This window comes from Balaenoptera physalus (assembly GCF_965194825.1).
Source record: "Balaenoptera physalus genome assembly, chromosome: 12".
NCBI lineage: Eukaryota > Metazoa > Chordata > Mammalia > Artiodactyla > Balaenopteridae > Balaenoptera > Balaenoptera physalus.
Window position 1 is genome coordinate 4945819 of NC_138897.1, and position 20655 is coordinate 4966473.

The following is a 20655-nucleotide window of genomic DNA, read 5'->3' on the forward strand; positions in this document are numbered from 1 at the left end:
GGTGATGACAGTCGTGATGTAGGCTGCTGTGAAGAAGAGCGAAACATTTCATCATCAAATGCATAAATCAGATGCGTGTGTGTCGTATTCTGATGCTTACTGAGTACTTATTATTATTCTGTCACGAGGTGGCTTTGCCCCGGATTCATACTCATTATCAGGCTTTTGCTTTTCCCAAGAACGCTCTCATGCTCACTTTTCTCACCACTAGTCGTTTTCTTCCAAAAGCTGGACTGTGGCACACATAGCACCCTGACTTCCTGACATAAAATGTATGGAAACGCGAAGGTAGCTGCCTTCTCCTTCTCCAGTGTTGGTTTCCTGTCCCCGGCCTCCTCCTTCCCGCTTTCAGGCCCCTGTGACCTTGCAGGGCATCTGCGGACGTTGTTCTTACGCCTTGTGAGCTGCAACCCCACCGCGGGCTTCTCTCCCAGCCCTTGCCACGGAAGGTGTTGAGATCTCACTTTAGGGTCTGCATCTCCACAGAAGAACCACCTCCTTTGCTGGTTCCCCTGCGTACAGACACATTTCTGCGACTTGTCCCTGAGGACTTTGTTTGTGGTCCCTCCCTCTGGTGCTGGCTCTTTGGGGACTGTTTCCGTGATCGCTGGTCTGGTTGTCGTGCCGTGAACGTGGAGGCGTTGTATTCCTAGTGCTAGTAAATCCAGGTCTTGCTGCATTCCGAAAATATCCTTACTGCCGTGAAGAAAAACACGGGGATTATTTTCCCTGATTATGTTAACTGAAGATATTTTGGAACCAGTAATTTTTTTGAATGGTACCTTTATTTGCATAAATCTCTGAAATTCTATATGGTATCATGACGGACCCCAGATTTTTCTAATGCGGTCTTTAGGTTTTATGCACCATGAAATTATATTTGGAGAGTGAGTCTGCAACCTCTGTACTAGTTTGAACACTATGTTATTTGATATCATGAGATATTGTTTACAGGGATTAGGACAGAATTGTTAACATCAATTAAATGATCATGAAAGTTCATAAATGGATAGTGTTGAATTGTAAAGCTCAGTTAAAGATACTATGTTCCTGAAATTGTCATCCAGGTCAGGAATACTAGATACTGCACAGTGACAGAAATGCCAAAATTCATTGGGAAAATTCATTTTATGTAATTTATTTACATTAAAACTCAGTGGACTTCAGACAGCTCTTGATAAACAGTGGTGAACAAACACTGAAAGTGTTTTTCAGGAATCTCTTTTGATCGGTACTTTTATCGCAAGTTTGTGAGCAGATGCTTTCATCGTGCGGAAACAAATCCTTGTGCGCGTCTGTGTGACAGCAGAGGAGAGACTCGGTGATTCTGATTTGGGTCTTTCTTGTTTCCTCCGTGAGACTTTTTTTTTAAAACAGTGAAAGCCTTATCTATGTAATTTGCAGTTTGCGTGTCCCTGTCATATGTACCTTCCTGGTTGGACACTTTGCGCTGTCACTGTGGCCAGCGTTTTCCATTCTGCAGGTGACGCCCTGCGTCCCGAACTTCTGAGAAACGTGGGGTACATGTCAGCCTTAGTTTCTGCGCCAGGACGAACCCGTGAGGCCGAGGCAAAGGGGGACCAGCCTGTTCTCTGTGGAGTCCGTGCAGCTGGTCTGGAGCCTTGCGTCTGAGGGTGCGGGCTTCGGGCGAGTTGAGGGGTGTTCTTCCAGCCCCGCCGCCTCGTGGCCACACTGATGATGTCACAGCAGTGGCTGCTGCGAGCGCTCTGGGGAGGTTCTCTCATTTCATTTCCCTCCCTCGAAGGTGGGGCCGTCTCCCGGGACACAGGTGAAGGTCACGCTGAGGCAGTCTGTAGGGCTGGAGCTAAGGTTTCAGCTCCGGTTCCCAGCCTGGCGTTCAGCTTCCCCCGAGTCTGCTCTCCCGCGCTGAGCGTATTTTTAGGTTCTCGCTCACCGACCGCCTCTCCCTGACCGGTGTAGCTCTCAGCGCAGGAAGCTCCCTGAGTGAGGGGCCAGGGTGCTCTGGCAGCCAGGCATCTGGTTTCCACGCTTACGGCCCCCTCTGCTTGGAAACAGTGCACGGCCGAATGCCTTGGCTTTTAACTTCTGCTTAATGAACAGTTGAATACCTGTCACCTGCTGGCGTGTGTCTTAGGTGCTGGAGGCGCACCCTTGGCCCCAGCTCCTTGGAGACTTTCCTCTGGTGCTGAGCTGTGTTAACTGACCACTGAGATCGCCTCTCCCTCAGGGTGTCCTGAATTGCCTCTGGGAATGACAGACATCTCCGCCTGTCATGATAGAGCGAACAGAATGTTTCATTCTGTTCATGTGTCATGATGAACAGTAGAGTTGAGTTGTGTTTTCTTACACATTTGAGTTACTTGCTCTTAGACACTAATTCTAATATCGAGTTCATGCTGTATCTCCTTCACGAAAACACTCATGATTTTGGTTTAAATTTATTTTCTGACGTTACAGTTTTCACTATCTCTGAGCTATTCTTGATAATAACTTTAAAAGGTAAACCTGCTTTCAGGCAGCCTACGAGACCCCCTACTTTTTTGTCATTTAAGGGATTTCATCTTTGCTTATGCATGCCGTACATTGAGAATCTACTGCTGATCGTAGCGTTGGGCTGGGTTTTGAGGGGAAGAGGATAGAAGACGGTTCTCCCTCTCCCTCACCTGTGTGATTGTTCAGCTCACTGCTGGCGGGGCCGTAGAGTTGACAGTAAGAGCGGGGGTGGGGAGAGTAAGATAGATGGTGAGAAATTTGGACTTACCGTTTTGCCTTTTATTTATACAAGTTGTTTCTCCTTATTAGCAATGTGTACATGATTAGCATGTTCTTAATAGTCTTTTTAGATGTGCCAAAGAGAATCGACAACACGGGGGAAGCCAGAGCTCATTTTTCTCTCTCCTTTCTTTGGCATGATGTTCAAAGACCCCGATGGCATTCTTTAATTGCAAAGTACAACCTGAGTCACTTAACCGAGTCCACCATGCTTGGCTGTGACAGGCTGATCCGGATCTTCTGCCTGCACCCGGGCCTCGTGGTGGGGCTCTGGAAGGTAAGCCCGGACCGTACCTGCCACGTTTGCTCCCGTCGTGCATGGGGTCAAGGGTTAAGTCCTTTAGACGTTCAGCCACCTCCTACGGACCTCACGTTCCCGGCTGCCTGGCCCTCACGCCTTCGCGGCAGGTCTGCCGTTCTACCCTCGCCTGTGACGAACCAGCCCTTCCCGCCGGGCGCTTTGGTTCACGTTACCCCGTTAACATCCTGGGACTTTCCCCTTCCTCCTCCAGCCGGTCCACATTCCATCCTTCTCCTTTCACGCCCTTCCTCTGCCAGAGCATCTCCTGTGCGTTTAACCTGGGGCCCTCAGACGCGTCTTGCCTGGAGCCATGTAAGGATGGCAGCTCCCAAGTTGACTGTGGGAATAGCACTCACGTCTACACGGCGGCCAGGCAGAACCCAGGTCCCCACGCCAGCCTCCGGACCTTTTCTTCCCTCGTCCTGCTCTGGCCGTCGGGTCGTCTTTCTCGCTCACTCCCTCTGTACAAGGTGACTGGGGGCCAGGCAGCACTTGGCTCGCTCTGGGCTCTTGAGTTGGTCCATCTGGGTTGGCCGAGCGGATGCCAGGACTCTGGTTGACCCTGGAGAAGGGCAGCTTCAGGCTGCCGTCTGGGTCACCTTCCCCCGGCAGGGCAGCTGTGCCCGGGGAGAAACGGTGTCAGCTCCTGTGCCGTCCCGTCCTGGCTCCTGCTGCCTGACCTGCTGATGAGTGGACTTGGAGTCTAATCCCTCCCACCGGGTTTGCGAAGTCAAACAGGTCCTGCCGTGGCTGCTGAGTGTGTGTGGGATTAACCTTGTGAAGTTCGTACCAGCCTTCTCTTTATCTTTGAAAAGACTTTGAAACAACCTGGAGCTAACAAAATATATTTCCACAGTCATCATGTGTCAGACAGCACTTTGATGTTTCATAAATACTAGGGTGTTAATCCTTTTGGTACCACGTGCTCTGCGTGTTTGGGTGCATTGTGGTCCTGCTATGAATGTGACAGATAAGTCATATTAGACAGTGATAATGCGTTGGCACTGTAGGAATCTTAGGTTGTAAGAAACCACATCTATCTGTAAGATGAATGTGCTGTGATCTTCACAATGACCTTATGAAAAATTAAAATATTTCAGTTGAAAAATGTATTCTTTTTCAGAGGGAGGAAGAACTGGCTTTTGTTATGGCAAATCTTCATTTCCATCACCTTGTGGAGCGGAGCACGTTAGGCTCGGCTGCTATGTATGTATCTGTATGTGGTGTATTAAATTTTGTGCAGTCAGCATGAAGGATTCGGAGTTGATACCATCTTAGTATCCTGAGAATAGCTACAAAGACATTCTGTCTTTAATCAGTAGACAGAAGCCAACAGACAAAATTACGTAGCTGTTGCTAAAAACATTGGATTATCCATCAGTAGCTGTTTGCTTTATTTGTTCAGGTTCAGGGTGACGCACCTTGTGGAGTGTGATTTATAGGGCAGGGAAGCTTCATTACTACAAGATGCTAGTGCACTGAGGTGCTGCAAGTTCTCTGCAGTAGTTTGCATTTTCCTGTCTTGAAAGGCAGGCAGACCCGTGGCCCGCTTGGCCTGACCTGCAGATGTGTTTTTGCTTGGTTGGGACAGTGTGTCTGTTAATGAACTTGGGGTCATCAGGTGGGGGACATGCTTTCCGGCTCCCTGCTCCTCTCACCCTTCCCCTGGGGCTGAGACTCCCATATGCCTTTTTTTTTTTTTTTTTCTTTTTTTTTTAACGTGAATTGCTCCCCAGTGCTTCTGAGTTTGTTGCCTTATATAGTAACGCGTTCCTTACTGAATGAAAACTCGTTCATTGTGGCTTTTGGTCTTCTTCCGGGGGAGTCCCTGAGCTGTAGGTCTGTTGTTGGGTGCATTTTCCTGCTGCGCGTTCAGCCCTCTGGATGCCGAGACCACTGCGGAGCGGAGCTGCTGCCCCGGGCGGATTTCAGAACCATGTTCAGTCATGGTGGTCCGGGGATGCGCAGGGAACACGCGCTTCTGCCCGTTTGTATGGAAGTTGGTAGAAGGAACGTGGGGCCGTTCTTCTGCGTCTGTGGTACTGAACGTGATTGGCAATCTATAGAGGGTTGATGGGAGCTGGTGCTTTGAAGGGGTGTTAATTTTTTAAAGAGTATTTCCAGTTCAAGCATTTTAGCTCTGGTGTTGACAGATACGTTTTGTTTTGCTTTTTAGCCCCTACGAGCTGCCTCCTCATACCCCCCTTTTGGATGACAGCCCAGAGCGTGGACTGAGTGACTACCAACTCCATGTTGATATGCACAGCGGGGGAGTTTTCTGCCTGTGTGGCACGTTTCGCAACCTCTCCACCAGCAAAGGTGAAACTCACTAAGTCTTTTGTTTCAGAGTGGAATTCCAAGGCTGGAGAGGCGAGGGGACCACGTTGTATATCTGAGTTAAGAATTGCCCCCTGGCTGGCCCCTTAACTGTGTCCTGGCCCTCCGTCCTCCCAGACCCTGATCACTAGGACTTGTGCAGTTCCTCAGATGCTGGCTCTGTCTCCGTCATCGCCGTCACCCCTGCTCTGCCTTCTGGAATATTCTCTGCTCAACCTTTCTACTGGTACTTATTGCTTTGCCCTACCACATTCCCCCTCTCCCACCCCAGCTTCTTCTCTTCTTTCTCAGAGGAATTTGGTAGATTTGCCAGCAGGGCCACTGTAGAGCCCGTCCAGGATGAGAATAAAGGCAGCGAGCCCTCTGTACTGCACCAGCGTTTATCACGCTCACGGAAGCCGAGACACGGACTGGGGTGGACAGAGGAGGGAAGGGACACCAGTCAAGAGGAGGAAAAGAGGGAATGCAGTGTGCTCTGCTCTGGTTTCTCTGACTGGTTCCTCTTGCTCTCTTTGCTCTGTGTCCCAAGACCTTGAAGTTTGGTATAGAGACTTGCATAGACTGAAGTTTAACATCTGTCGTAAGAATATTTTATAGGCGAAACTATGCACTTCGTTTCTGAATATCCTGTTGCCCAGAATTCTTTTAGTTAATGGATTTGACATCCATTAATACTCCTTGCCTAAATCAGTTTTTTTGAGTTTAGAAAATGGTGGTTTTAAAATTATGTCATTGTGTCCACATTTATTAGCTGAGCTTTTGTAAAGCGCTTTCCTTCATCAACTGGGTAGATTCCTGTAATGGTAGGGTAAATGCTTGCATCCTTTCTCTTTTAACCACCAATTTTCAGATTAGGAAATTGATGTAATTGTCGCCTCCTGTGGTGGGGAACGGTTTTGAGTGCACTCTCTCCTCTCTGTCTTTCTTGTTTAGTGTCACTTTGGACTGTTCGGTTTTTATTTACTCAGTAATTTATAATCAATTACAGACATTATTCTTTGTGAAGCTAAGTTTGTTCTTTGTGAAGTCCCCAGTTTGGTCAGTGGGATCCACTTCAGGCTGGCTTCTGTGCCCTTTTCATAACCTCCTTTCTTCTCTGAACCGTCTTTGCATTTGTCTCGGGAAGATTTCTAGATTTTTCTGTGCTTGATGGCACTTCTGATAGAATTACGACAAATGTGTATATTAACTTAGGGTGGATTGACATCTTCGTCGTTGATTTATCCTACCCATAAATGTGGAGTGTCTTTCAGTTTGTTCAGAAATACTTTTATGTCTTGTAGGAGTGTATCAGAATTTTCTTCATACTAATTTTGCACATTTCTTAAGATTTTTTAGTAAGTATTTCATCTTTGTTATTTCTGATATTATATCTCCTAATTGTTTTGTAATATCTTTGTGTGGTTTTGGTCTCAGGCCACTGCTGATCTGATAGAATGAGTTGGGAATTATTCCTAACTCTTGAATTTTTCGGAGGATTTTGGATACAATTGGCAGTATTTCTTAAGTAGTTGGTGGAATTCACCTGTGAAGCCATCAAGGCCTGGAGCTTGCTTCGTGGGAAGGTTTTTAACTACAGTTTCAATTTCTTTTACAGATGTATGGCTATTTAGGTTATCTATTTCTTCTTGTGTGAGCTTTGGTATGTTGTGTCTTTCAAGCAATTTGCCTAAATATTAAATAGGTTAAGATTGATCAGTGGGTTCAGGGATTTTTCAGCCTGCGTCTTCTACTGTAAATTTCTCCATGAATGTTTACCAGATGATGGGTACTTATAGCCATTATATTATTAGAGATTGTAAAATGATGATCCCCTAATTCTGTCATTCCTTCTACATCTATTATTAGCACTTTTATAAAGAAGGGTTTTCTATTATCAACTATTTAATTACCATGAAATATAATTAATATAGGAAAGGCATGGTACATGCTTAATTCTTCGTTAATTTACAACATAGTGATGAATGCTCTAATAGTCTTCGAAGATGACTTGTAAGTTTTTTTGGGGGGAGGTATTATTATGAATTCATGGATTAAAAAAATAGAGGTTATGTATTTTAGTCCACTTGAAGTCATTATTCTTTTTATTGTTACTGTGATGTTCAAATTGTGCTGTCATCTCATCTCGTCTGCTCCTGTTCTTTTGATATGAGTGTGGTCATCTTTGGTAACTTGCTTGTGTTCTAACAGGACAAGATACCTCAAGCTCATTTTGTCTGTTTCCTACCCAGACCTGGAGTTGGCCATTTTCCCTAGGAGCTCTGGTTCCTTTTTGTTCCCACTACACTATGGTATTTAGAGACCATAATCTGGATCCTAGGGATGCACATTGCTCTTGGGTTTTCATTTCTTTTAAGGTTTTCAGTAGGCAGAGCTACGAGGTTTGTAGATTTTATAATATGTAGAAATAAATCATGCATTCATTTAAATTAAAGATCTTGGGGTTTTTAATTAACCTTTTTTATTATATACTTATATTTCTTTTCTTTTGCTGAAAGTCTTTGTTCCAAACAACATCAAAATATATAATTTCAAAAACAGTACTGAAATTATTATCAATAACCTATTGAATGTTATTTTAATTAAGATTTTCCTTGTGGTTCTTTATGTGTTTAAGATATGTCATGTTAGAAAAAGTTAAGTCACCTAAAATAATTCTGCTGTCTGTGGTTATGCTACCTCTTTGATATACAATTAGAATGATTTGTTTCAGTTGATTTTTTATTTTTTCAGGATTGCTTTGCTTCTATTTTTACATTTAAAAATTACATACAACATTTATATGGTCCAAAGTTGAAGTTACAAAACAATGTAGTTCAGAGACATTTACTTCTACCCTTGTCCCCTCACTTCTCTTCTTTTCCTCCCTTCAAAGTTAACCCTTTATATTAGCCTAAGGTTTGTTCTTTAAATGTTTCTTTTTGACTACATAATGCTATATATCAATATACTCATATTTCTCCCATTTTGTTTTTAAATGAGGCATACTGTACTCCCTTTTAAGTTCCTTCATTTTTCCCAATTAATAATTTATTCTGGAGATTAGTCTTTATTTATTTATTTTTTTAATGGGCATGTTGGTTTGTTTGTTTGTTTATTTATTTATTTATTTTTGGCTGTGTTGGGTCTTCGTTGCTGTGTGTGGGCTTTCTCTAGTTGCGGCGAGCAGGGGTTACTCTTCGTTGTGGTGCGCAGGCTTCTCATTGCAGTGGCTTCTCTTGTTGCAGAGCACGGGCTCTAGGCACGTGGGCACGTGGGTTTCAGTAGTTGTGGCATGCAGGCTTCAGTAGTTGTGGCGCACAGGCTCTAGAGTGCAGGCTCAGTAGTTGTGGCGCACGAGCTTAGCTGCTCCGCGGCACGTGGGATCTTCCCGGACCAGGGCTCGAACCCGTGTCCCCTGCATTGGCAGACGGATTCTTAACCACTGTGCCACCAGGGAAGCCCTGGAGATTAGTCTTTAGAATGAGATACAGATCTTTTTCATTCTCTTTAAAACATCCACAGGTAGGTAGTTTGTTAATGTCTTTTTCCGTGGTTTCCAGTCTTTGCTGTTACAGACAGTGGAATAGCGAATATAAAAGGAATAACCTTGTTCACACATTGCTTCATGTTTTGGCAGCTTGTCTTTGGGAGACTTGCTTAGAAATAGGGTTGCTAGCTCAAAGGGTAAATGCAAATGTAATTTTGAAGATCACTGGCAAATTCCCCTCTTATGAGGGTATTAACAACTTAATGGGGAATTAAGTTAATAAAATACGTTATCACTAAGTATGTTTGTTCTAGGTTTTTGTTATGCGTTCTTACAAGTTAAGGAAGTTTCTATTCCTGGATTTGTTGGATTTTTTGAAAAAAATCAGGAATAATTGTTAAATGTTATCAAATACATTTGGGCAACTATTGATGATACGATTTTTTTTCTCCTTTACACTATTATAGTGAATTTCATTAATATATCTTCTATTGGTTAACATCCTAGAATCCCTAAGTTAAGCTTCTCTTGTCATATGTATGCTTATTTTTAAGGTACTGGTTTCAGTTATTTGGTTTTCAAGTGTTTTCCATTTAAACTCAGGGTACAGTTTTCCTTTATTTTTTATGTTTTAAATCTATTTCTGATTCCGTTATAATCAGGTTTTCTACTTTTAATTGAATCAGTTTTAGTATTTATATGATTTTCTAGAAATCATCTGTTTTCTTTAGGTTTATTTTGATCTTTTTCTAGCTTTTTTGAGTTGACTGCTTAGATTGTTTAATTTTCAGGTTTTCTTGTTTTTCTTCAGTGGTCTTTATGCCCGGAATCTTGGACTCTCAGAGTTAGGAAGGACTGGTGAGGTGATCTAGAGAATGACCCCTCCTGGGCTTGAATTTGCTCTGTCCGGAAACAGCCCACCCGCTTTTGTGAAGGTGTGAAAATTCGGCCTTTCACTGAGCCCAAATTATCTTCTTTGTACTTTAACCCATTTACCTTTATTCTGTTATTTAAAATAGAGAATGAAATCTATCCCTTTTCCCGGTATACACTGTCAAGGGGACTGCTGACATGCCCCCTGTCTATACCCAGGGCACAGACTCGTGTGCTTGGGGCTGGTGTTGGCAGAGAACTTGTTCTCTCACTCTCCGGGGCTCCAGCCCTGCGTCCTCAGGGGCCCTTCACTTCCAGCATTTCCTACCTGACAGGATCTCTGTTCTCGAGGGGTTGGGTCGAGGTCTGTCTTAGGCGGGTGCTAGGACTTCAGAGGAGAGGATTCCCCCTCTCCTCGTTCTCAGCAAATACAGCATCATGTTGATGAAGCTTTGTGTGTGTCCCTAACGCCTAAGCTGTGCCCGTGATGATGATGAGGACGGGACGATGGTGACAGAGAACACGGATGCGCACTCATCAGAGGTGCTTGCTGAACGTTTCATATTTATATTAACCTCCACGGCAAGCCTGTGGGCTGGGCACTGTGATCTCTCCCGTGTTGTTAACAGGGCGGCCGAAGTGGACCGTAGGCCAGTTCTTGAATCACGAGCAGCTGGTGCGCGGCGGAGCTCCGTCTGCCCCCGAGCCTGGCCGCTGCCTCCTCTCCACTGTACTTTGCAGTGATGTGCTTCTAGAGTGGATCTTCTTGTGTGTGTGGCTCTGTCTTTTCAAGGTGTTGCCATCGTACGGGTGTCAGGTGGGGCCCTTCTCTGCTGGAGTGCTGACACACCCCTGAGAAGCTGAGATGGTTGTTAGGACACACAGGAAGCCAGGTAAAGTGAAGGAGGACAGGAAACTTCTTTGGGAATAATTCAATCTGTTGTTTTCACAGTGAGGAACACTTTCACCCTAAGACTTCGCACAAGACTCAGGTGCTTCCTCTGCGTGTAGTTCTGCGACGAGGGTCAGCAGGGGGCGCCGTTGCCATCAGAGTTGTCACAGTTCACCGGAGTACAGACTCAAACGCCTGCTACGGTTTTTGAGAAACTCTCTTGTGGTACCAGGGGGTATGTTTAGTAAATTCCAGCGATGCCATTGCAGGAGGGGGTGACAGCACCGTCAAGGATAAACGTTCTGTCGTCAAGTCCCTGGAGCTGGGAGCGTCCTCGCCTGGCTCTGAGGGGGCAGCCTACGGGGAGTGGCAGGAAGGAGAGGGGACCAGGCCCGTCCGTGTGTCTGGCGCGTGCACTGACAGGTGCTGGCGGGATGCAGGGGGCGTGCTGGCGGCGGATGCGCCCGTCTCGCGCGTCGCCTGCCCTCCGTGACGGGTGCAGAGAAGCCTGCTGGGCCAGGTTGCAGGCTCCAGGGGCTCCCGGAGGGCTCTGAGGAGGGGCAGGCCGAGGGGGGCCGGGGCCGGCGTAAAGCGACTAGTGGTGGCGCTCAGACGGGTTAACGGGGAGTGGGCCGGACCCAGTTAGGAGGGGTCTCGAAGGAGTGGAAAGGTACAACTTTAAATATGATGTAATTGATGAACAGAGCCTGAGTTTGGTCATTTCGTAGGACCGCTTCCAGCATTCCATCTTTAAATAAAACATTTGAGGCTGTACCAATTCAGTCCACAAATTCATTACAGTTCTTTTAAAAAATCCCAAAGGGAATTTATTATGAAACTTGCCAAGTTGACTCTAAAATCCATTTAGAAATACACATGAATATGGAATAGTTGATAAAAGTTTTGTTTTAAATGTTTAAGTGTGAGGTAGTGTCATCTTTTCTCTGTACGATGTGTTTAGACTACAGAGAAACAATTAAACAGTTAAAAAAAACCATGTACCTGCCACACAGTGTAAGAAGTAGACCATTACCCATAACTCTGAAGCCACCTGTGTGGTTAAACTTGTTTTGTATCGTGAAACGACACAAGGAGAAATGCGTAAAACAAATTATCATAAAGCAAACAACCGTGTGACCACCATCTAGGTCTTGATTAAATTTTGAAAATAATAAGAGGGCTACTGGTCTTACCAAATGTTAGACACACAGTAAAACTACAGTGACTGAGAAAGCATGGGATCACTGAAGCAGCAGCTGCCCAAGATACCGTGCACATCTTTTGCAGTTCCAGATTCTCTTGTCAGGTATTCTGATAAATATTGGACTTATAGCAATTAGTAGCTATTTTAATTAGTTGTACCATGATATGTCTATAAATCTGAGCATGTCTTCATCCTTTAGAGGAAATGTATATATTTCTTTAGAGTTTTAGTATAGAATGCATTGTGTAGAATAATTTGCCTACGACGGGCTAAAAAGATCTCTAGAAATGACTGTGCAGTCAGTTCATATGCAGGGAATACAGATAATCAGAGGATTCACGCCATGTTTATATTCATACAGAGCAACGCCAGTGAAGCATCCAGAGTGAGCACTGGCCACTTGATGCTCTCTACCTCTTGGTCACAGTATTTTCTCTGAATAAAATATCCCTCTGTTCTATTTTCTTAACTCTGTCTCATGTACTGTGCTACAAGGTTCTTTGGATTTTTATTGTTGTAGTTGCAATACATGTTACTAAAATCAAACCAGAAGACCCTCGTTGGTTCTTGGAGCTGGAGTGAGATCCCTGAGACACAGAGCTCACCCTTGGGAGATGAGCGCCCTGGGGCCCTGACTCGGCCAGCGCTGTGAGGCCACAGCCAGCGCCTCTGGGCTGAGAGCGCCACACTTCTCTGGTGGGCTCGGCTCCCACGTGGTGACGCCACGCCCTGCTGTACTGTTCACCTTGTCTGCCTTTCGGGTCAGAGCAGGCTCCGTGCTGGCGGCTCTGCCTGGTCCTCCAGTTTGCTAATGCAGAGCTCGAGCTCTAGACGTTATTCTCCTCAGTCAGACGCTGTCCAGGGAGACGGTGTCCTACCTCTCAGCGCTGCTGATGGCGAATGCAGAGAATCCAGGTCCTTCCTTCTTTCCCGAAAGGTTTATTTGACGGCTTCTCCTTGGGACTTTGTCATATTCCTCCCCCGAGGACCTGGGATGTTTTCTCTTTGTATTTTCATGTGTTCTGTCACTTTGACCAGTCATGGCTGCGTTAAGAATTTTCTTAAAAGGAACAGTATTACCTTTTTTTTCAAAGGAAGATTCATGATTCCTGAGCCTGTCCATGTTTGCTACCTGCTTCTTTGGGTATTGCCACTAAAATTAAGCTAAAAGGAAGTTTAAGTGAAGACATATTTTGTTACCTGAATTGGATTTATAAGCGAAATAATTTGTAAATGGAAACTTGAAGTAAGCTTCTTCAAGTGCAGTGTGGGTTTTCCTGTGCACATTATGATTTCTGTTCTTTTGCAAATGTGGGTAGACTGTTGGCTTTGGGTCCCCAAGACCCAGTGGATCTGCTGGGAGGTTCAGTGATCCGCTGGGAGGACTCACAGGTCTCCAGGTATAGTTTTATTAATGGCTAAGATTTATTACAGCCAGAGGGTACAGAGCAAAGTCAGTGGAGGGGAAAAGCCTTAAGGGGTGAAGTCTAGGGGAAGGAGGTGCAGGCATCCAAGGGTCCCCTCCCAGGATGTGAAGTCACACAGGAGTCGTGAGGACACCTGCGAAATGCTGCCTACCTGAGAAGCGTGTTGGAGACTCAGCACCCAGGGTTCTTTTTGGGGCTCGTTACGTGGGCACCTGCTGCCTGGCTCGCCCAAATTCCAGACTCCCAGGTGGAAAGATGTTCAGCAGGAACCACATTGTTGGTACAAACTGTTCAGGCAGGTGACCCACTCTTGTCAGTGAGGGATGGTGACGTGGGAACACTCCTGAAATCCATCCCCAGGCACCAGCCAAGGGCCAGCCTGGCAGGCAGGCCTTTCTAAGAACAGACGGTCTCAGGATGAGAATGGGTACAGCCCAGTGGAAGAGCAGACAGGAAGCAGTCCAGTTGTGTCTTTGAAGTGTGAATAGAGCTTGAAAAAGAGCATGATCGGCAGTGCAAAGTATGAAAGAATGCATATTTTTTGATCTTTGTATCAGGCTAATTATCACCAATTTTCAGAAGCTGAAGGAAAAAGGTTTTGCATAGTACAGCAGATTGTAGTCTTTTATCAGTATTGAGAGGGAGAGTCATGGTAAAGAAGCAAAGGGAAAGAATTTTTAAATAACAAAGTATGCTGCTTCTGTCATTTATTTGAGTTGTTATAAAAATGCATGTAAAAACGAATGTCTTTTTCTTATTATGGGATTTGAAAATTCTGAATATATGAACACTTCTAAAGAAGCAAATAAAAGTCACCCAAGGACAACTCTGGTTTATATTTTGGTCCATTTTCAAATCTGTAGCTATATTTATATTTGTGGACCACATTGTGTGAACAGTGCTTGCTTTTCCCCCATGTCACTAAGTAGTAGTCATAGGAAAAATTAGATTTTGAAAAGTTGTGTGACAACCCATTGTTTGGTTTTATCAGGATTTATTGACCCGTTGTCCTTCTGTTGGGCATTTAGGTCTCCATTTTCATGATTATAGCATTATTATCATGAGCATTAATTTGAAAAATATTTGATGATTTGAGAGGTGAAAATGACATCTGATTGTTTTAAATTTGCAAATGTTGAATGTTAGGTTGACTATTTAAAAAAGCCTGTTGACTGTAGCAGAGGTTTATGGCTACTGTAGCAGCTATCCGGTAGGCTATTTCAGGGGCGTCTTCGTAGGATCCAGATTCCGGAGTACCTGTCACAAGTGTGTGATGGTGCAGTAGCATGAGAACCTTCCACGTAAGGTTCCCCGAGGACTAAAGTGAGGAAATAAGAGGAAGTAAGGAGTGCTTCCAGGAGGTGGGCATGTGCTAGTGTTGTCTTGTTTTTACATTTCTCTCCTGATTGAATTTCCATCTGTTTGTGTTTGGTTGGTTCCATTGTTTTAAATGTTTACAAGATTTATATGAGTTATATTTGCTGCAGGTGTTTTCTCCATTTTGTCTTTTGCCTTTTAATTTGGTATATGTTGTTTTGGATCCTTCCAAAGTTTTTAATGGTATGTAATCAGTCCTTTCTTTCTTGTTTCTTCCAAAATTTTTTTCACGTAGAAAGTACTCACTTGCCAAGATCAGGTGAATATTCACCTTTGTTTCCTTTACATTATTTCTCTTCATTTTTTAAACCCACACTTCCTTTTGATTAACATAAAGATTACACGCAGCCTGCAGGTTCCCGTGCCCTTCCCGCTTCGGGCTCTTTCTCTCTGCTGAGGATTGGCACCCCTTCTCCCTGTATCTCCACCAGGCAGGAAGGCAGTTCAAGCTTTACTTGTGAACTGTATTATGAAAATGTGTCCCTCCCCCGATGTAACATTTCTTACTAGTGAACTTTCATCCAGCATTTCTCAGTTATTTCCATCCATTTATTCTTTTAGATATAATTAATAATCACCTGGCCAGATGTTAAATGTCTTATTTGGATGTTGATCAGATTTGTATTGAATATGGACATTAATTTGGAAGGAATTGATGTGTTTTTATTTAGGGTTTTGGACTATCCATTTCTTTAAGTTTTCTTCTCTGCCCTTAGGAGAAATGTTTTCTTATGTAGGTCCTTCACCTTTCTCAACTCATTTTTGTGCTGCCATTGTGAAGGAATATGTTTAGATTATGTTTCCTTTATCTGTTGTTAGATTTGTTCTATCTCCTATAGAGATTCTGCAATATGCTTTTCATTAAAGTACTGATTAAGTGATAAATATTCAGTGCCTTACTCTGTAAGACACAGTAGAAAATATTGAGGGGTTTGAAAGAAGTTATGCACCTGAGAAACTAATTTTTATTCTATGAAAAAAGTAGGGTTGTTCAACTTTTGAGCAGCAGACACTGGTTAGCCCAAATAACTTCTCTTTAAGAAATTCTACTTTTAAAGTTTTTAGTGTTTGTTTAAGATACTTTTCATATATAGCATGTTATCCCATTTTTATTTTTGTGATTCCAAAAATAGATACTTTTTTGTTCCCTCTCTTCCTTGATACTAATTACTTTCTATGTTTCTAGGTCAGATTATTCTCTCTAAGCATTTATGATAACAGGAAGGCATTAGAAATAGTACAGTACTTTCTAGGTGGTGATTATCTAGAAAAATTAGAACAGATAATTCTTTAGAGCATCTTCATCAGCAGTTGTTAGTACATTTTTTCCCGTTTTGTACTTTTGGTGACTCATTATGAAAAATCAGCATTACAGATTCTGTTCACAGAGCAGGAGAACACTGATCTCCAAACGTTTTATGTCAGTGCTCACAGGGAGTCAGTGGTCCTTGCCCTGAAGCAGAAGAGGCCATGTGATTTGTGGGACCCGGTGCAAAGTGAAACCGCGGGGCTCCTCGTTAGGAAATTATTAAGTTCAAAATGCTGACAGCAGCACATTAAACCAGGAGGGGTCCCTTGTATCCGCACAGGTTGTGGCCCCTGAAGCCAGCCCCGCCGGTAACACAGGACCTGCGAGGAGGAGCCTTTACGTGAGCGCTTTTCCTCTTCTTTTGCATTTCCGGACTCTTGACTCTGTTTGAGAGTCTTACTTCATGAATGCCCGGCAGTTCCTTGCAGGAAATCACAAATGCATGTCCGCTGGGGCTGTCAGATTTCAACTCATCCCTCGTTGCTCCTCAGAAGTCTTTTAATCAACTCTTGTTAGTCCCGCCTTGTATTTCACAGAAAGGCTGTTTAAATGCAGTCGCACTCATCTTCCTTGTTCTCAAGGCTCGCTACCCGCCGTGCTAAGAAAAATGACTGTACTTCCTGCTCTTTCTCCCTCATCTGCCAGCACATCTTCACGGTACCACAGTCTGTTTGTAGGCTTGTTTTTTTCCTATTTCAGAGAAAAAGATGTCTCACTCTCTTTCCAAAAGATTTCCTTTCCAAAGGATTTCCATTCCTAAATATATCTGCTCCTGCCTGTTCTGGCACCTTTATTTAGCCCTTGGTCTCTTATCTCTTCATTATTTCAAACCAGTTTTCCATCAACTCCTCTTCCACTTATAAATGTATTCATGTTTTCTGATTTGAAAATTATTTTAAAAGAAAAAACCACTTCTGTATAGATGGGAAAATTATTTTTTGTTTGAAAGCTACCTAGAACCTAATTTTCTACCTAGAAAACCTAACCTAAAGCTGGTTTAGCAGGAAGGATTCATGTTGAAAAACCCAGGGGTAGGTCTCCTTCCCAGTGCCGTTTGCCGGGTGGGCTTGTTGCGTGTCAGTGGGACTGGACGTGTCCAGCAGTCTTCCGTCCCTCCTTCTCGCTCCCATTCCCACGACTCTTGCTTCGCTGGGTTCTGAGTCGGACTTCCTCCTCCCAGGGCAGCTCTAACGAGCTCTAGATCCCACATCCAAGGCCGAGGTCTTGCTGCCGAGCTCCACCCACAGCCTGCCCAAGAGTCTCAGAGCATCTCCCTGGCTCTGGTCGGGTCATGGACCACCCCTGACTCAGTTAGTGGCCAGATGGATGGGGCTCCATGACCGAGCCTGGTTCCTCGCACCTGAAGCATGGGCACCGACCTGGCTGTGTCCCTCAGAGGATACCGGGCTGTTCTTAGCGAGAGAAGCAGAGCAGGCGTCGGAGGGCCCAAAACAAACATCTGCATACTTTCCCCTTAAACGTCTTTGGAAGGACTAGTCTAGGAAAAAATAATTATACTCAGATGGACTGGACTGATAGAAAATTGAGCCAAAGGCAGGAAAATTGAACCAAGTCTTGTGAAAATACCAGTCTGAACCTTCGAATACAGCAATAGAAAAAACTATTTTCAAACACCATTGAATTAATGAACAGTGAAGTTTTAAAGAGTCTAAATACACAATTTATTCTCTTTAAAATCAAGTTAATTGTCACCAATATCAGGAACGACACCACCAGAAAATGTAGCCTGTGGGAGTCCTACTTAACATGAAAGAAGTAGAGACCCCCCCCCCACTGCCCCCGCTTCTCAGAAGATTATTGGAGATTTTATTGATGTCGTCACATCCTCCAAGACAGACATTGTTTGGGTCCAAGCCGGAACCGAGGACGGAAATTGTCCTAAAGATTTGGAAGTTCTGTTTTTCCAGTCTCCCACCAGTACAGCTCCAGTTCATTTCCCTTTTGCAGCCTACATACGAAACGGAAGTGGAAGAGGGAGCTCTGATCCTCCTCGTGTTCAGGGACCTGATCTATGATTGTATTTAACTATTTACATTTTACGTGTATCAGGGGTTTGGAAAATAACAGAGGTATCTGAAAATAATTAGCTGAGAGAAATAGAAGAGCCATGTATATGCCAGGGCAGATTTACATTAGACAACCAACAGGGAATGGCGGGATACTAAAGATTTTCTCTCCCTAAGAATTAGTGCCAGTTCTATTTGGTCATTAGAGTCTAATGATTATACCATCTTGTTACTGATTATTACTTTGTAGCATCAGGTCTCTGCTGTAAATTGTTAATGCTCTGTGGCAACTATTTTTAGGTTTATAGGGTCTTCCTACCTCTCTATCCAAGACTTAGAGACACCTGAGAGTTGCCTCCTGATGGCCGTTCCATTTATTTGTGTCCCTGAGTTGGTCTCCAGATGGTGATCGAGGGTTCTGTCTCGTTCAGCTTATCTGTTTAGTTAACCTGTGCTCTGTTGTCCTTGCCTCAGGCAGTTCTAATCTAACTGAACCCCCTTCCCTCTTCTTTCTCTTTGCTTCAGGAAAATTCAGTCACCAATCTCTCCTCCCCACTTTCTTTACTTCCCACTTTATCTGTGTTCTATTTATGATGCAAAAAATGAACTCTAATCAAAGCTGAGAAATGAGAAATGTTATTAGTAGTGCCATTAATATGCCACAGAAGACATGACCTTTATTCCCAAAGATGGTAGATTATTTCAGGAAACAGATCTAGCAGTCCAATATATTTAAATGTTAAAGTGTACAGGGGTTTAGGAAAGGAAGAGATTAATGTAGGTAGAAAGGTGCTGTCAGCCACAGGGGTGACTGATAAACTCCCTAAAGCAATGGGGGACGAGGAAGATCTGAGGATGCAGGTGGGCCATGCCCAGAGTTATAGGTTGGATAGGAAAAGAGGGGCCAGTGCAAAAAAAGCAGAGGGGCCTTCGGAGGAAGGTTGATACAGCTAACAACTAACCTTTATTGAGCGCTGCTTTTTCTGTAACTTTCTGATATACTTTCCAACTTAGAAAAAATTACAAGAATAGTCCAAAAACTCCCATACACATTTTTCTTATTTTTCCCACATTAGATTAGTTCTGCTAGTTCTAGGACTTCATATAAATGGGATCATACCGTATGTACTCTTTTGTGTCCAGATTCTTTCATTCAGCATAATGTCTTTGGGATGCATCTATACTGATGCAAGGTTGATAGTCATTCCTGCTATTGATGAGCGGTATTCCATTGAATGAGTATACCAGAATTTGCTCACCAGTTTTCCTGTTGATAGAGAGGGAATTTGGGTTGTTTTTTGTTTTGGGCTGTTACGAATAAAGCTGCTATAGATTTCTTGTACAAGTCTTTTTTTGAGCATATGTTTTCATTTCTCTTGGCTAAATACCTAGGACTGGGAAGTCGAATTAGGGCAGGTTTAATTATGGATTAAAAGTTGCCAGTCTTTTTTTTTTTTAATGTATAAGACATTTTTATGTATTAGAAATTGCCAAACTTCTTTTTTTAGAGTTGTTGTACCATTTTACACTCTATCATTTGTGTATGAGTGTTCTGGTTGCTCCGTATCCTGGGCAACCATTGATGTTATTAGTCTTTTAAATTTTAGCTCATCTGGTGTATGGTAGTAGTAGTTTCTCCCTAATGGCCAATAGTGCTGAGCACTTTTTCACGTACTTATTATTCATTTGCATATCTTTTTTTGAAGTGTCTTTAATCCTTTTGTAATTTTTATTTTTTTTAAATCAGTATTTGTTTCTTTATTTCTCAAACGTAGAAGCTCTTTATATATTCTGGATAACAGTCCTTTGTCAGATACATGTTTTGAAAATATTTTTTCCCAGTCTATGGCTTGCTTATTCATTTTCTTAGTGGTATCTTTTAGTGATCAGAAGTTTCTCACTTTGATGATATCTGATTTATTATTTTCTTGTTTTATGGTATTATTTTCTTTTTTCTGTCTTAAAAACTTTTCCTACTCCAGGTTATGGAGATAATCTTTCTTCCAGCTGTATTATGGTTTTAGCTTTTACATTTAGGTCTGTGATCCATCCCTAATTAATTTTTGTGTGAAGTATGAGGTAAGGGTTGAGGTTCATTTCATTTTCCCATATGAATAGCAAGTTGTTATTGCACAATTTGTGAAAAGGCTTTCTTTTCTCATTGAATTATTTTGATGTCTTCATCGAAAATCAGTTGCTTGTAAAAGTGTTGGTCTATTTCTGGATCTATCTGTTCTATATTGTTGATCTATTATTTGTGTATCTTTATAGTAATACCACACTGTCTTGATTGCTTTAGCTCTATAGTAAGTCTTGAAGTCAATTATTTTTCTTTTTTTCAAGATTGTGTGGCTATTTTAGGTCTTTAGCATTTCCATGTGAATCAGCTTGTCACATCTTATGATTTATTTGTAAATTATTTATTAAATGCCTGCTGGGATTATGATTGGGATTGTATTAAGTCTGTATATCAATTTGGGTAAACGGATGTCTTAACGGTATTGAGTCTTGCATTCCATGAACATGGTACATCTTTCTGCTTGGCAGTGGGCTTGGCTCTTTAGATGGAGTATTATGGTTGAGATAGTACGTTAAAGTGCTTAGCAACCTTAGTCTGGCATTTATAACAATTCACCCTGTAATGTTAATGTTTACTGCTTGTTCCATTAATCACAAAGCTTTATA

General features: G+C 43.1%; 1 protein-coding gene across 16 annotated transcripts in view; it reads left to right on the forward strand.

Moving 5' to 3' along the window:
* FBXO15 (F-box protein 15) overlaps positions 1 to 20655 on the forward strand; it is a 310107-nt gene that overhangs the window by 17667 nt on the left and 271785 nt on the right. For 15 of the 16 annotated variants that reach the window (XM_082415911.1, XM_082415913.1, XM_082415907.1 and 12 more), the window contains 3 exons: positions 2905 to 3031; positions 4179 to 4261; positions 5232 to 5374. In XM_082415911.1, the coding sequence (XP_082272037.1) occupies positions 2905 to 3031; positions 4179 to 4261; positions 5232 to 5374 (353 nt within the window). Of the gene's footprint in view, positions 1 to 2904; positions 3032 to 4178; positions 4262 to 5231; positions 5375 to 7582; positions 20651 to 20655 lie in introns of those variants that run through there. The other variant, XM_082415915.1, reaches the window with a different exon arrangement.